A 16,466-nucleotide genomic window follows, 5' to 3' on the forward strand; every position below is an offset into this window, starting at 1 on the left:
AAATATCTTATCTGCTCTGCATTAGTTTGAGAAATTCAGTTCCCATTAAACATACAAAACTGCTTTACCAGAAACCATACCTTCTTGCTTCACTAGAGAACTAGTAAAAGATAAGGTAGGTGTCCCATGGAGAACTCCCAAAGGAAGAAGGCAACTCTTGAAGCTGCAGCACAGACCTGACTCTAGAATCTAGTGAGAGCAGCAGCAAGGGACATTTGGGAAGGGATGAGGGCTAAATATTCTAGGGATCTGGCTGTGAAGGAGGGTGAATGAAGGCAAAGGAGCCAAGATAGGAACAGTTGAGAGCTACAGAAGGTCCAAAAAATCCTTGCATAAAAAACCCAACATGGATCCTAATTTTCCTGAACGTATCATCTAGTGGATTGAATGGCAGAGCAAAGCAGTACTTGACAGTGCCAAATGTGTGTTAGAGGAAACAGATTTTACAGAAATTGGAGAATGGAGACCCTTGTGAACTAAAGTTATGTGAATACACATATGAACATTTTATAAAAGAAAATAAAAATGCTATGCTTTCATTTTAATGGGAATAAAAAAGGCTGTCTTCACAATACATTTCAGTTCCTAAAGTTAAATTACATTTGATTAGATGACTGACTTGGGGGGTTATGCTTTTCTGGATGTGATTTGCTGATTATCAAATAACTTTTAACAAAATGTGGCAAATGTTTTGTGTGAATTTTATACAATTGAATAAATAGAACATGGACTCAAAGAACCAATTTGTTCTTTTAAAAATCAATTCCAATTGGAACTGCCTCTAGCTGTGTGAGCCACCAAAGATGAAAATGATCTGAGGTTTTCACTCATAAAAGATCAGGAAAAATGCCAGATCTTATATAGTTATTCCCAGAGGCCAGGGAAGTCATCACTGGCTTGAACTAATGGTTTAATTTTACTTCAAAGATGGAAATAAGCCATTCTGATTTATCTTAAAACTCCACAGTAGCTGCCCTGAAAATATCTGATAGCTTAAAATTTTCAAAAGGATGTCCTTTGCTCAGGACTCTAGTGGACAGGAAGAAGGACTGCAATACTTTCTGTTGAAACAATAAAGCAGGACATGGACTCTGCTGGTTTTCATGAATACCTACTTTAGGGCCACGTCTGGGAATACAAAGAAGAAGTCATAGTTCTAGTTTTAGCTCCAAAGAATTCCAGTGTAATGGGAAGATGCAATAATAAAAATAAAAACTAAAAAGAAATATACCATGGAAGGAGAGAGGAAAGACTCCTAGTGGCCTGAAGGCAGACAGAAGTGTATAAGAGGAAGAGTGTGGAGCTGTGGCCAGGAAAAGAAGCCAGGAGGTCAAAGGCAGGCTAGTTCGGGAGCTAATGTGTTTGCAAACTCTTCAAGAATAGAGTATGGTTGAAGAATCAGGCTGCACAAAAGGAACAGTCAGGGAACAAGGCTGGAGCAAAAAGCAGAGGCCAGATGATGACTGTATGGCACATCAAGCTATAGGGTTTTCTATCCTGATGAGGAGCTAATGAAGCTCTCAAACTATGATTTAGAGTCCTAGTTAAATCAGCTCTTTAAAAGCCAAGTTTTTATAATTAGGTATCATTTATACAGTCAGTTATTAGTCACCCAAGCACATACTTTATTTTGAACTATTTTAATGTTTGCACTGTTATCTCATAGTCTATTCTACCATACTTCTTACATCCACGCCCCTGCTAATCTCTTAATATTCAAGAGATGCACATTTTTATATTAAGCTAAAAGTGAATAATAGAAAAGCAAATCCACTATTCCTTCCCCATCAAATGAATAAATACTTTAGAATTCAAACAAAAACATCTTGTTCTATTCTCAGAGTTCTATTCACTTTTTCAAAAACAAAATAGATTTATATTTGTTTCAATTTTTAAAATCTAATTCTTAAGAAATGGATCTAATAATGTGAATTTTTTTAATTTAAAGATCTGTAATAAATCTTTAAAATTTTATCAGTTTGAGAAAAACTAATCTTCCTGATTATTCTTCTGTCCTACCAAAAACTGACCTCAAAAATCACATATCACTGCTTGATTAAATATCAAGACTACATTCAAAGAACTAAAGCCTGGCAATATGAACTATTCTTGAGGTTTTAATAAAAACAGCAGATGGGGCTTTAGCTTTAAAAAATAATAATTTTTTTTTTATGTTGGAAATAAGCCAAGTATGTTTTACAGCCCCAAATCCTCTGCCTGTTTTTTTTTTAAAGAATAATAAAGCACGGGGGCTGGGGATGTGGCTCAAGCGGTAGCGCACTCGCCTAACATGTGTGCGGCCCGGGTTCAATCCTCAGCACCACATACAAAAGAAGATGTTGTGTCCGCCGAGAACTAAGAAAAAAATAAATAAATGTTAAAATTCTAAAAAAAAAAAGAATAATAAAGCACACACAGTAATCTCAAATTGCCCCTTGAATCTGAATAAAACTATACATTTCTTTTATTAGCTATGCTTAAAACATTAATAAATGGTAGCATCATGCAACTAAAAATAGTCATTTATGTAAATACAGTTGCATATTTATGTTCTAGAAATATTAAAAAATCAAAAGTTTCTCCCAATCTACATGAATAATCATCATATCAATTATTTCCCTTATGTCTGTAAAAAACAATCCCATTTCATTTACCTACTGAGCTAAGTCTCTAGGACATTACTTTTTTTTTTTTTTTTAGAGAGAGAGAGAATTTTTTAATATTTATTTTTTAGTTTTTGGTGGACACAACATCTTTTTTTTATTTTTATGTGGTGCTGAGGATCAAACCCAGCGCCCCACACATGCCAGGTGAGCGCATTACCGCTTGAGCCACATCCCCAGCCCCAAGGACATTATTCTTGAGGCATATTCCTGCCAGCTAACATCAGGAAATATATTAACTTACTGGTTCTATCTATTGTGAGGGTAATCATATTTTTTTTTAAATATTTTTTAGTTGTTGATGGACCTTTGTTTTATTTATTTATATGCGGTGCTGAGAACCAAACCCAGTGCCTCACACATGCTAGGCAAGCACTCTTCCATGGAGCTACAACTCCAGCCCCCGGTAATCAGATTTTAGTTATGAAAATAAACATGAGGAGGTCGAAACTACTGGCTGAGCAAATGCTTTATTCTGTTTCTTTTTATACAGCATACAAGACAGGGAGTTTTAAGGTATGTAAGAGATAATTTTGATAGATTATTATTAAATAAGTATATGAAACGAATATTATCTCTGATCTATTCAGAGATCATATAAATCAGTAGTAATATTTTACACTCTACTTACTCTATGCAAACAAAACTTTAGGCACAAGATTTTGAAGTGATATTGTAAAGCCTCATTTCTTTTCAAGTTGTAAACATGTGCAAAAAAGAAAAAGCATTTTAAGTGTGAATAGTAAGGTCAAAAAAATCCAGCCAGCCTTGTTCCCTTTTAGATCATTATCCAGTGGATAATTAAGTCTACAGGAAAAGACCAGGAAGAGAAATTTAGGTGCTACATGAAGCCTATGTGCCACTTAGAAACTTTTAAATGCCATTTACAGTGTTCCAGTCATACCTACAATGCATATTGTTGGTGTTTCAATTTAATTTTAATCAAAATCTTACAAAATTACTGAAGACAAAAACTTTGTCTTTTCATAATTTAGATCCTTCTTGAATAACTTGTATCATGGAAAAAAAAAAAAAAACAAGTTTCTCCCAAGCATCAGTTTGTAAACCAAGATTATGAACATACAAAAGACAAATGTCATCCTTTCAAAGAACATAGTGCTACATTTTAACCTACTTAACCTACTTAACAGTGTTTAGTACTATACAAACCTCCATGAGAGTACTTTGTATATTTGCTGTTCTAAAAGGCTTGGTCATTACTCATGTGAACTTCAGATGAGGCTCAAATCCCTTATTTACTTCTAACACACTGGGAGCATTCTCTCTCACTTGGCAGAGCAAACACCTGGCAACATTTAAGCTCTCTGATTCGAAGCTCTTTTCCTTTTTCCCAGACTCACTGGGAACCCACGTGGATAAGAGCATGGATTGGCAGGGGGCCCCACACCAGACTTCTTTTCCCAAAGTTGCCTCCTGATTCCCTGTCTTGTCCAGTTAGCAGGTCTCTCTGGCTAAATCTAACCACGTTGGTTTGGTCAACTTGGCTGTCTGACCATTGTCCCTTCCTTCCTTTCTCACTGTGGCAGCTTCCTCCCTCCTAGAGCCATCAGGGCAGTTAAAACTCAGACCTTCCAGGCAGAGCTGGCCCACTCTCTTTAAGACCTACTGTCCTAACCATAATGTCTTTCCTGACACTTGTGGTGGTGCTGACTCCAGGTCCCTACACCCATGCCTCCCCTTGCTTCAGTCTTTATTTTTTTCATCCTCTGTTCAATCTTGACACTTCTATTTAAGCCCTAAATCTTAATGAATAGAGCACATTAGTTCTACAAGGCTATTCACATATACAAAAGTTGGAAATGTAAACATTTATTTACATAAGAAAGTACAGAATGCCTGCTTCGGCTTATTTTCTAATCCACAAGCCAAGTAGCTATACAGCAAATTTTCTACTCTACAGCAACAACTAAGCAATCATTAACTAAAATATTTTCTAAACTAAAAGCTACAGCTAAACCTTTACCTGAGACACTGGAAATTCAGGAGCAGGTTCCTGGAAAGCATTAAGAAGGCAGTAAACATTTTTAAGAAATGTAACTCCTAAAATAAAAAGTCGGAATGACTACCCAGGCATCTGTAGAGGAACTCTATTCCATTCAATAAAAATCCAAATATTAACTTTAATCATTCTTCCCAAGTGGTCTCAAGAGTTCTATAAAACTAATGCAGATCAGAGAGTTCTAATGAATGTAACCTCATTCAGAGCACAAAGAGAAGGTATCTCAACATCTTATTTAATGAAGACAATAGCTCAGAAAGTAATGATAATTTTATAAATATATTAAGAAAACATTTCCTTATATTCAAAAATATTAAAATATTCAGGCTCTAGTCAGGGAGGAAATGGAAAACTAAAGAATATAAACCTTTCTATGACTATTAATAAGAAACTAATTCAAAATGTAAAATTCTTTGTGAAATTTTTATAAATAGACTATGAATACACATTAGTACTAGATGCTAACGAACTCACCATCGTAAGTTGCTATCCAAATTAAATAGAAAATCATTGGTTAAAAAGAGCAAACAGAACAAATTCACTTATAATATATCTACATTTGCATGTCTAGGAAGCAGCATCTGTTAAGCACTTATCTGTATCATGCTTTCTTTGGAAAACTACTAAGAAATAGAGGGCGGGCTGGGCTTGTGGCTCAGTAGTAGAGCACTGCCCTAGCACATTTGAGGCACTGGGTTCGAGCTTCAGAACCACATAAAAATAAATAAACAAAATAAAGGTATTGTGTCCATCTACAACTAAAAAAAAAAAAAATTTAAAGAAATAGAAAGGGGGAACCATGCTTTCCTATAGTTCTAAACCCCCAAAAGAACACCCCAGATACATTTTAAGAATATTCTTTTGAGGAGCTAGGACTGTGGCTCAGTGGCAGAGTGCTTGTCTCACATATGTGACGTACTAGGTTCGATCCTCAGCACCACATGGAAATAAATGAATAAAATAAAGATATTGTGTACAACTGCACCTAAAAAAATTAATTAAAAAAAAGAATATCTTATCTGAGGGCTGGGGTTGTGGCTCAATGGTAGAGCACTTACCTGGCATGTGTGAGGCACTGGGTTAGATCCTCAGCACCACATAAAAATAAATAAATAAATAAATAAAAATAAAGGTATTGTGTTCAATTGCAATTAAAAATTAAATATAATATATATATAATATTTATATATTTTCTGAGTAAGCAATGTGCGAGCTATATAAATCATTTATATAGCAAGGTATATGGCAGGAACATCAGAGGAAAAGGTTAAGTAAGGAAGTTTGGAAACAGTGAAGGCAGTGAAGAATGGGAGTTAGAGAAGATATGGCAATTGACTGAAACAAACACAAGATGGCAACTAGTGAACTCACAGCAACTGGAGGTTTGCAACTCCAGTGCGCCTAAGGATATGGAAAAAGTGCAGATTTCCTAAACACAGTCCATCCTTAAGGAAATAGGCATACGAGAGTGACACTTTGTATTTTCTTTCTTCTGTCTGTTCATCTCCAAGTCTGTATAGCCCATTATCTTATCTGAGCATAAAAACCTCTCTGAAAGAAACAAGTAGGTATTTTTATCCATTTTACAGGGTAAGGATCAAACACACAGGTATTAAGTAATTTGCACAAGGGCATGCAAACGGTTGAAAGAAGCAAGAGCTCTTTCTTGCCAGTGCCTCTTGGAGATTAAAAAATATATATTTGTTAAAGAGCTGCAGGTAACAAGGCAGGACTAGAGGGTAAAGTTTAGGTGGGGGCTGAAGGTGTAGCTCAGTGGTGGATGTGTGCTTAGCACGAGTGAGGCCCTGGATTCCAGCTCCAACACCACAAAAAAAGTAAAACACTAAAAAGTAAATAACTTTTAAAAAGTACCTTTAGGAGAGATACAAAACAAGCCCAATATGGATAGAGGGGCATTTGTCAGAGGTGATTGTAGATAATGCTCAGAAAGGAAAAGAACATAACTAAAGGAGACAAAAGCCACTAGTAGTAAGTAAAATCTGAAGGATGCTTGTTATTCTGCCCAGGACTGGTAGATTCTTCCAGTGGCCTAAACTGAAACCACCAGTTCAGCCTCACAGGAATCTGTGCACTGATGAAGGGCTTGGCCAACACTCTCATGTTCTTCTGCCCCTTGGGAATATTTCTGTGTGCAGATGAATAACAGGCAGGGGAATGATGTGAAATAAGAAGATCAGAAAAGAAAATGAGGGACCTAGAGTAGGGAGGTATAGAGACAGCTGAGGGGCTCTGTGGATAGAATATGGAGTCGGGCCTGAACAGGTGGGAGGCAGAGGGCATGCAATTCCCACAGCATGCTCCTGGTGTCCCTCGCACCCATGAGGCTCTGGAAACCTTCTCTGGGGAAGACGCATAAAGTATAAGACAGTGTGTTACATGTAAAACTTACAGTTCCGAACAAATTATACATGAATTAAGAAGAGGGAGAAAAGCAGAAGGCATGGCAAATAAGAAGGGAATCATAGACAAAGGAGATTATTCTGGAAATTATCAAATGCCTGTGATTTATGATCTATATCAACTTTATTTCACCATCAATTTCACTGAATATTTTCCTTATAAATGCTTTCCAAATCACCAACAATCCTTTCAGAAAAATGTACATATGACAAATCCTACATGCAAATATCTCCAGAGTAGGGGCTGGGGTAGAGCGCTCACCTAGCGTGTGTAAGGCACTGGGTTCGATCCTCAGTACCACATGAAAATAAAAGGTATTGTGTCCAACTACAACTAAAAAATGAATATTAAAAAAGAAATCTCCAGGGTGAAAGCGGTCAGAATCAAGATGGGTCAACTTATACCAAAGCCTAACAAAAATAAATAAATAATAAATAAAGCTGGAAGGTTATAACAGCGGGGATCTCATGCACACATGCCTGATAACAAGAACTATGACAAAAGAGTCTGCCAGAACCACAACCTTGAACAATGACCACTGATACCTTAGACAGGAAATATTTCTACAAAGGACATCTGTCCAGTAACTGCCCATTCAACCTTGAATGGACACCGCTTTTGTTATGGATCCTTGAACACCCTTATTATTAATTCTATGGCCAAAGATTATTGTTTCAAAATAACTTTCATAATCCTCCTCATTTTGCCTTTACCCCATCCCCTTTGAATCTGCCCAGGATCTCCAACACATTCGTGTTCTGTACTATAATGCTCCCTGCTTACTACCAAATAAACATCAATTTGACATTAGCTATATAGAGACAATAGCAGCTAACAATTATAGTTATTAACCATGTATTAAAGAAAACCCTTACACAACCCTTTTTGGTAGAGGTACTGACCATCTCCATTACGGCTGAGAAAATGCTGAAGCCAAGGTGCGGAATTAGTATCTGAACCTCCATATCCTGGGTCAAGAGCATGAGCTTTGCTGATGATGTGAGACAACAGTAAGGTCATCCACTGGTCTTCATTCCTTTTTCTATGGCTATCAATACAGTTAAATAGAAAGCACCAGAGCTGGGGTTGTAGCTCAGTGGTAGAGCACTTGCCTAGCTAGCATGCATGAGGCACCGGGTTCAATTCTCAGCACCACATATAAATAAATAAAATAAAGGTCCATCAACAACTAAAAAAATATTTTAAAAAAATATAAAGCACCAGGCCTTGTCCTTGACAACATGTTGCTGTAGGATGGGGGGAGACCAAGGATAGGTCATGGCTCGGCTGGATAAATTAATCTGGAGCAGGACTATGAAGAAGAAAAGTCGGGATGTTTCAGTTTGGAGATAGGGAGAAATTTTTTTAAAAAAAACTACCAGACCTTCATCTTTGAGTCTCAATTATAGTTTTGTGATTTAATTCAGTCCACCCATATAGGAAACCACAGCTTAAGTCCACTTAGCCTAGTAAATATTTCTATGGGTATCAATACAGTTAAATAGAAAGCACCAGGCCTTATCCTGGACTCAAAGGATTTGGGTTTGATCCTCAGGAAGCCACTTAGTCATATAACCTTGAATAAGTCATATAACCTTCATTACCCTCTCAAGTTGGAGCAATAATATCTTCTTTCTGAGATAGTTTTAAGGCCGAATAAAATCTTACATTTTAAAAAATACTTCATTATTTTTAGAGTTCTTTCACATATACTTAAGTATAAGGTTAAAAGATATGCACTTAACCATCTATTTCATCTTTCTCAGAACTCAGAACTCATTCCCAGTTATGGCAGATCAAATTAAAACTGTGAATCTCCTTCAAAGTGGTAAGGACAGGGGAAGTAGAGGCCACTGCCTAGAACCAGCAAGTCCCCATTACCATCCACTTCTGCTCACAGCAGTTTGCGTCCTTCCTTCCTCCCCAGAGTACAGCTTTCTCTTAGTTTGTTGTTATTACTTTGGAGAATTAACCCTCCAGATATTTCTGAATGAAACTTCCTAATTGCCAACAACACTTACTCTGGTTAATGAGTCTGCAGAGTTGTTCAGAATCCAGTAGCTGTTGAGGTAACACACAACAATATGTTGAGATAATGACACAAAGTAAAACTACCTCATGGAGTCCTTTAAACCAGAATAACTGCCTCCTGGAGTCTTTTAAACCATGAGTGAGCCAAGCTTTACTCAGGACTGGCCTCTCATCTTTTTTTTATATCAACAAGTAGGAACTCAAGCAGATCTATTTTCATCAGCACAATATTATTATTCTGTAGCTAACAAAACTTCTTTCTGGGACAGTGTTCTAACTTTCTGGGATGTTCTGGTTACTGTGTGCAGCAGCTTCCTTAATTGGGGAGATAAATACTTGCTGTTTGCAGCATAGTTGCATGTGCTGCTTATTATAGAATGTTCCCCATAAGATGGAGTCACTCATGGCAAGTGACTTGCCTCATTGTGACTCCAAGTAGTAACAGAAAGGAGACACCTGTAAGAGAACAGAGAAATTGATGGATTTCAGAAGGCTAGAGAGATCAAGTGACCAAGTAGCCAAATGGAAATGTAATCTGTACAATTCAGCAGTAACAAAAATCCTTAAAATGAACTGCCTGAAAGTGTATGGAATCAAAGTATTAAGTCTAGTTAAGTCTCCATGGCCCCAAAGAGGAAACAAATTAAGAAACTGTACAGAAAGATATGTTTGGTGTAGAACATCTAATTGCTGTCTCAGCTAACTAACATGGAGCTCACTGGGGAGAACTGGTTTCTTTTTCATCTAAGCCAGTGGCTCTCAGCCTTTTCCCCACCTTCAAATCATTTATATAAGAACCCCCTCCCCTCCATAATGTCTCTCATTTTAAGTAGAGATTGATAGCAGGAGAGGAAGAGGTGCATTAGAAAAAGCTCTTACCCCTATTCGGATACCTAATTAATGCTCCCACCCTCAGAATCACTGATTTTAACAATCTGAAAATCTACCAGAAATCTATCTCATTAATGAAAGTATGTTGTCTTTTAAAAACACCACTGTCTGAAAAAAAAAAAATCAGGACTGGTTTTACAGTCATGAATCTGACATATGGAACACAGAGAACAATAATCAGATTAAGCAACTAATCAGGGTGAGCGACATGAGCTGAGAAAGCGAGCATTCCCTCTAGGTCATATCACTGTACAGAGGGCTGTCTGCATTTTCCCCTTTTATATCTAATAAATTTTTGCCATTTTTAGTCATGATTTAAATAATACTTTGGGGAGGGACAGGCAATGCTGCTCTCTAAATTGGTTATTCTTATCATTTTTATCAAAAAGAGAAAAGTATGCTGAATTAACCTGGTAACCTTGTCTTTATTCTTAGCAGATTTGAGCTTTAACATTCTTCATGCTTAGGGATACAGCCTTCCCTCTGTCCCTCACAATTTTGTGACTGGGAAAAAAGTCCAGGACCTCTGTTCTTCAAGAACCCATCCCCATGATCAAACACAATATTATTATGTTCAACCTACCCATCAGTCCTTTTACAGCCAAATAAAAATGGATTACTCTAAGAAAACATAGTATTCATCAAGTATCACATCTTTCTAACTAGCTAGGCTGATGTAAAGCAGGTCTACACACTCTCTCTTTGAAGCTCACTGGCTCAGCATACAAGAAGATTCAAACATAACAGATCAATTTAGAGAGGTTCTCCTCATCTGGGAGAAAAATAAGCAAAACCAAAGTGAAAAAAATAACACTATTGAAAATAAAAGCTAGCATATGTTTTGGGAAAAGAAAAAACAAAAGCAAAAATGAATCCATGTGACAATCAAAAGAAATATTTTCATTTCATTGCTCCTCTATGTGCCCAGGCACAGCTTCAAAATAACTTATTCATACTAAAATCAGTTTGGTGGCACAGGAATGGTAATTCAAATCATTATAAAGGAAAAGTACTCTAAAATGTGGAAATTCAATAAATGCCCATGAGGCTAAAAGAGCAGAGAAGGTAAAGAGCCAACTGGGGGGTCTAAGGATTAGCTACTCCTGCTCTGGTCACATTTCTGTTAAAACTCTTCATAGATGGGAATATCCCACACCATTTGACACCCTCTACTGAAACAACAAAAGCACCATAAGAAACACCAATGATAACAATTACTACTAGAAAAACCTGAAGGAATCCAGGCAGAATTTTCTACATTAATTTTTTTTAAACTGACACTCAAAACAAGAAATTCCAATGACATTCTTCATAGGAAAAGAAAAAGCAGTTATGAAATTCATTTGGAAAACTAAGAGGCCCAGAATAGCCAAAGCAATACTTAGGAAGAAAAGTGAAGCAGAAGATATCACAATACCAGATCTTAAATTACACTAAAGAGTTATAGTAACAAAAACAGCATGGTATTGACACCAAAACAGGAATAAGACCAGTGGAAAAGAACAGAGACAAAACCACATGCAAACGCAGTAGGCTTACTAGCTTTGTAATTTTGGACAATTTACTTCACTTTGTGCTTTAGTGTTCACTAAAGTGGAGAAAACAGCACCAACTCCTAAAAACAGTTGAGGATTAAATGAGATGATATAATAAAACTCTGCACCACATCAGTTAAGCTACTACTCTTATTTTATCTACTTTGCAAGATTAATCTAAGCATTAAAAATACATATAATTTACAGAATCTATGTCTGAAAATACTAAACATTTGATATAATTGAAATGAACCATAAAAAGTCCTGATCACAATGCCTGTCTCAAGTGAAATCTCAATTCCTAGGTGCAGTGCTGAATGTCTCTACGGACCCAAGATTATAGGGTCTTAGACATCAATAAACATTGCTGTTTTACTCATAACAATATTTCCCAATGTGACAGCATCTCCTCAGGATAATAAGAAAGACATTTGACCCTTGCCCTGGTCAAAAAAAGGAATCACTCATCAAATAAATTTTAAAACTTAATCAAAATTAGGCAAAATTAGGTTTATTTTCTTCAGAACAACTCAGAGCCTTTAGTATGCATCCTGAATCCCTAAGAAGGGAATATACATTTCCCAAATGCATGTAATGAAGAAACTTTTTTCACTGAACAGCTCTTGGGACTAGTGTTCAGTGGAACACTGAATGGAAACTACCCTAATTTAATGGAACAATGGAAAGAGCAAGTTAAGTTCTTGCAAACCATTGTGCTTAAAACAATGTATGGAACATCAAAAGTTTTTGACAACCCTCTGTCTTAACAAAAGTAAAAGTGTCAACGTTTTCTCACAACTCCCAAACATATTTGATTATGGAATCTTTTTTATCCCCCAGGATTTGTGGAAATACTGTGCCAAGAAACACCCTTGGAAGAATGCTTGTCTACAGAAACTTGTTCCTATTTACTAAAGTCAATTACCAGGAACAGAACCTAGCTTAGCATTACCACTAATACGGGTTGTTTGGGAGGAGATGGTACTCTCAACAGTGTTCGTCCTTAGCTGGAAGCTAAGGCACACTTAGATCTCCCCTCCACTTTCCTTTTTTTTTTTTTTTTTTTTTTAAACACCAAGGCAACACCACTAGAGAAAAGCTGGGGAACCAGAACTGTCTAGGTACATTCCACATTTACTAGAAGCACTCACTAACAAGCTTCCATAAGTCTACTTTTTCTTTCATTCTTTTTTCTTTTCCAGGAGTGACCTGCCCATCAGTTGTTACCTCACACACTTGGTTTATTACCCTTTTCATTCATTATTTATTCAAGCTCCCTTTTAACCAATACCATCATTCCTTCTTCTAGGGAGACTTTCTGTCCTATCCCTCCCTCCTACAATTACAGTTTTCTTTGCCCAGGTAATTTCTTTAATAATAAATGTATCTTTCCCCTTCACACATTCTCCTTTATCTTGTGTATTTGCCTCAAGTTGAACTCATGGTCCAGAATCAAAAGTTCCTCCACTTTTGGACAACTGTCTAAAGATGAGGTGATAAGGTCACTTTTGATTCAAACGAAAAGGCAACTGGGTTAAAAGGGGGTGGAGAGTCACAGATCTTTGTTTGCAGGGGGTTTGCTGTTTGTTGTTTTTTTCTTGACACCTTTTGTTGAGAGCTTAAGAGTTTGTCCAGAGGCAACTAAATGGAAAATCTAAGTTACTTAACAAGAGAAAAATCAGGGCACTCATTCTGGGTAACTTAAAGAAAAAGGGATGCTGAAGTTTGCAGAGGGGGCAGTCAAGGCACAGAACTGGGGATCCCGGGGGACGCCGAGGGCAGGGACTTGCCAGCCACGGCTCCAAGGGTTCTGGCTCCAGGTGCCTCTGCGGCCAGACCATGGTCGGCCTAACCTGGGGCCTTCCTCCCCGGCCTCCCTTCCCCGGGGCCGTGGAATGCCCAGAGCCCTCAGCTTCTGCGCGAGGATGCTCTGGCTGACAGGGCCGGTCGGTACCTGGTCATAAGGGGACTTCTCCAGCATCTGCGTGCACAGATCCGCGCAGAGCTGGAACTTCCTGCGCCTAAAATAGCTCCAGGCCAGGAGCAGCGGCTCCATCTCCGAGCCCATGGCGGCCCAGCACCAAGGGCCAGCCCAAGGAAAGGCCGGGGGCGCAGAGCGCCTAGCGTCGGGCTCTACCCGGCAACGCGCGGCGGCTGGGCCTTCCTGGAGAGGTGCCCGCCGCGCGCCTGAAAACGGGAAATAGAAAACGGCGAGCAGAACTCAGCATCAGAATTTGCCCCAACGTGGCTGCAAGAAAATGTGTACTGTTAAAAGCTGTAGATTTCATTAATTTCGAAAAGTAAGACACCATAGAGGTTGTGACTTAGACACCTCGCCTGGGGTCCTCCATCCTCCCAGGAGGCGCAGTTGCCTAGCAACCCACGCTCAGCTTTCCCGGCTGTCCCCAAAAGTTCCGGGAGACTACCCTGGGTGGCATCTCCATCGGCCTCCTCCCTAAATCCTAAAACTCTGCCGTTTCTCCAGGTCCTTGTCGCGGAATCTTAATGTTGAACTACCCGGGGCTTTAAAGATTGCTTGATCCGATCCTCTCCTTTTACAGATGAGAAACTGAGATAGGCTTGGAGAAGAGAAATCACTTACCTAAAGTCTCGTGGAGTCAGGGAGCACTGACTGTAATATGGGTGCTACAGGCTGTTAATATTTGTTATTTCGAAGATGCATAAAGATTATCAATTATGGGCTGGGGTTGTGGCTCAGCGGTGGAGCGCTTGCTACGCACTTGCGAGACCCTGGGTTCCATCCTCAGCACCACATACTAAAATTAACAAGTGAAATAAAGGTGTTGTGTCCAACTACAACTAAAAAATAAATATTTTTTAAAAAATTATCAATTATAAATTTGTGATCCCCCCCAAGTATATAATGAATGCCAAAAATAATTAAAAGGAGCTTTTGAACGTGCAATTTGTCAAATGGTTGTTTGTACATAGTGATTTATTTTCTGGTGCTAATATTCCAGCTCAGGGCCTTGTGTATGCTAGGCAGGCACTTCGTCACTGATTTCTTCCGAATGATAGATATATAACGGCAGTGCTTAGAAAGACAAAAGGGCAGCCAGGCTAAATCAAGTTAGGCCTCATGGAAGAATAGGGGATCTTTTTCCTTTGCTTCCATCCTACCACAGTGGAAGGGGGAAAGAAAAAATTAATACTGCAGAACTTTCTGAGCTATCTAAATCTCCTTTATCACTGTAGATAACAGATTGGCAAGGCTCCTAGCAAAGATAAATCACTTGCAATTAATTGTCTAAAATCTCTAGGAAACCATAATGCAGCTATTATATTTAATCCAGATAATTTTTTGTAGATATCAAAATGAAACTTGAATTTCTAAACTAAGAAGTGGATTTTCTCCTAGTTACTAAAAAATCCTTTGTATCTTGGAAGTGAGTATCAGAATAATGATTATTACAGCTGTGTTTATTATAGCTAGTCCATTTGTGTTTTCCTGGAAGTGATTCTAGAACTGTAATCTGTCTTAAGGGTCTTAATGCAGCATTCCATTGTGAAGATCAGGTTTTGAGAAGGCTTACTGGTAACTGAGGGGGCCTTCTGTTATCTGCAGATTCCTATGTGAGTCTCCACCCTGGATCCATATTAGACCGATTTTTAAAACAAACTATTTTATAATAATTCATACAAACAGAAAAGTTACAGACATAATATCAAGTTTCCATGTACTCTCACAAAGTTCTTCCTATTGTTAGTATTTTACATTGCAATAGAATGATTTCACAACTAAGGAAATAACACTGGCACTTCACTATTAGGCAAATGCTATAGCTTATGGGACTTTCAGTAGTTTTCCCCTGACATCATTTTTTCCTATTCCAGGATCCCGTTTAGGTTATCACATTATATTTAGTCATCACATCTCCTGCACCTCCTTTAGTCCAAGACAATTTTTCACACTTTCCTTGTTAATAATGATCTTGACTGTTTGATTGTTTGTTTGTTTGCTTTTTTGGTACCAGGGATTGAACCCAGGGGTGCTTAACCACTGAGCCATATCCCCAGTCCTTTTTATTTTTTATTTTGAAATAGGATCTCACTAAGATGCTTAGGGCCCCACTAAATTGCGGAGCCTGAATTTGAACCTGCAGTCCTCCTGCCTCAGCCTTCCAAGCCATTGACATTACAGGCACTGGGATTACAGATTTGTGCCACTATGCCAGCAACCTTGACAGTTTTGAAAAATGCTGGTCAGGTATTTTGTAGAATGTTTGGGGAGTTCTGAAAAGTACAGATGCTTAAATTCCATCTCTAGAGATGGGTGACCTAGGGATTTGGGGGAAGGGGTTTGTTTTGGTTCTTTGTTTTCAATTCAAATGGGCAGCTATGACTGAACCATCTTGATGACTTGTAATTGATTTGTATATACTGAGATTATTGTCAGTTAACAAAAGAGAAAAAAAAAAAGACTTCCATAAATAAGAAAATAAATATATCAACATGAAACAAAAAAAGAGGCATTGAAATATTTTAGTAGTAATTCATGTTAAATTCTTTCAGAATGCTGATAATCTTTTTTTCTTTTACAAAAATTTTTTCTTTCACAAAATCAAACAGATGAAGAAAATCGTGGAATATTTAGCAAACTACAGGATGTTAAGCATGTCCAAATGGAGCATAAGAGGTGCCTTTACAAGGTTATAAACATTTGTTATTTTTGTATCATGTAAATGTGTTTACAGTTAATTTTATTAATTTATAGATAGACTTTGTTGCATTTTTATCATTTCTAACTAATAAAAGAGAAACCAGTTTTTAAAAAGATATGCTAGTAGGAAAAACATTAGATGTAACAATTCCTAATGAAGGAATAACAATTACCAGGACCATTTTACTACTAGAGAAAAGGAAGCAGAGAAACAACTTAATCCC

General features: G+C 37.7%; 1 protein-coding gene across 1 annotated transcript in view; it reads right to left on the reverse strand.

Moving 5' to 3' along the window:
- The window catches only part of Ttc8 (tetratricopeptide repeat domain 8), a 62,190-nt gene extending 48,499 nt beyond the window's left edge, over nucleotides 1-13,691 (reverse strand). The window contains exon 1 of the mRNA XM_077799730.1: nucleotides 13,516-13,691. Within this exon, the coding sequence (XP_077655856.1) occupies nucleotides 13,516-13,629 (114 nt within the window). The 5' untranslated portion in view covers nucleotides 13,630-13,691. The remainder of the gene's footprint in view (nucleotides 1-13,515) is intronic.
- Between the last annotated feature and the right edge of the window lie 2,775 nt (nucleotides 13,692-16,466).

The sequence above is a fragment of the Urocitellus parryii genome, chromosome 6 (assembly GCF_045843805.1).
Source record: "Urocitellus parryii isolate mUroPar1 chromosome 6, mUroPar1.hap1, whole genome shotgun sequence".
Classification (NCBI taxonomy): domain Eukaryota; kingdom Metazoa; phylum Chordata; class Mammalia; order Rodentia; family Sciuridae; genus Urocitellus; species Urocitellus parryii.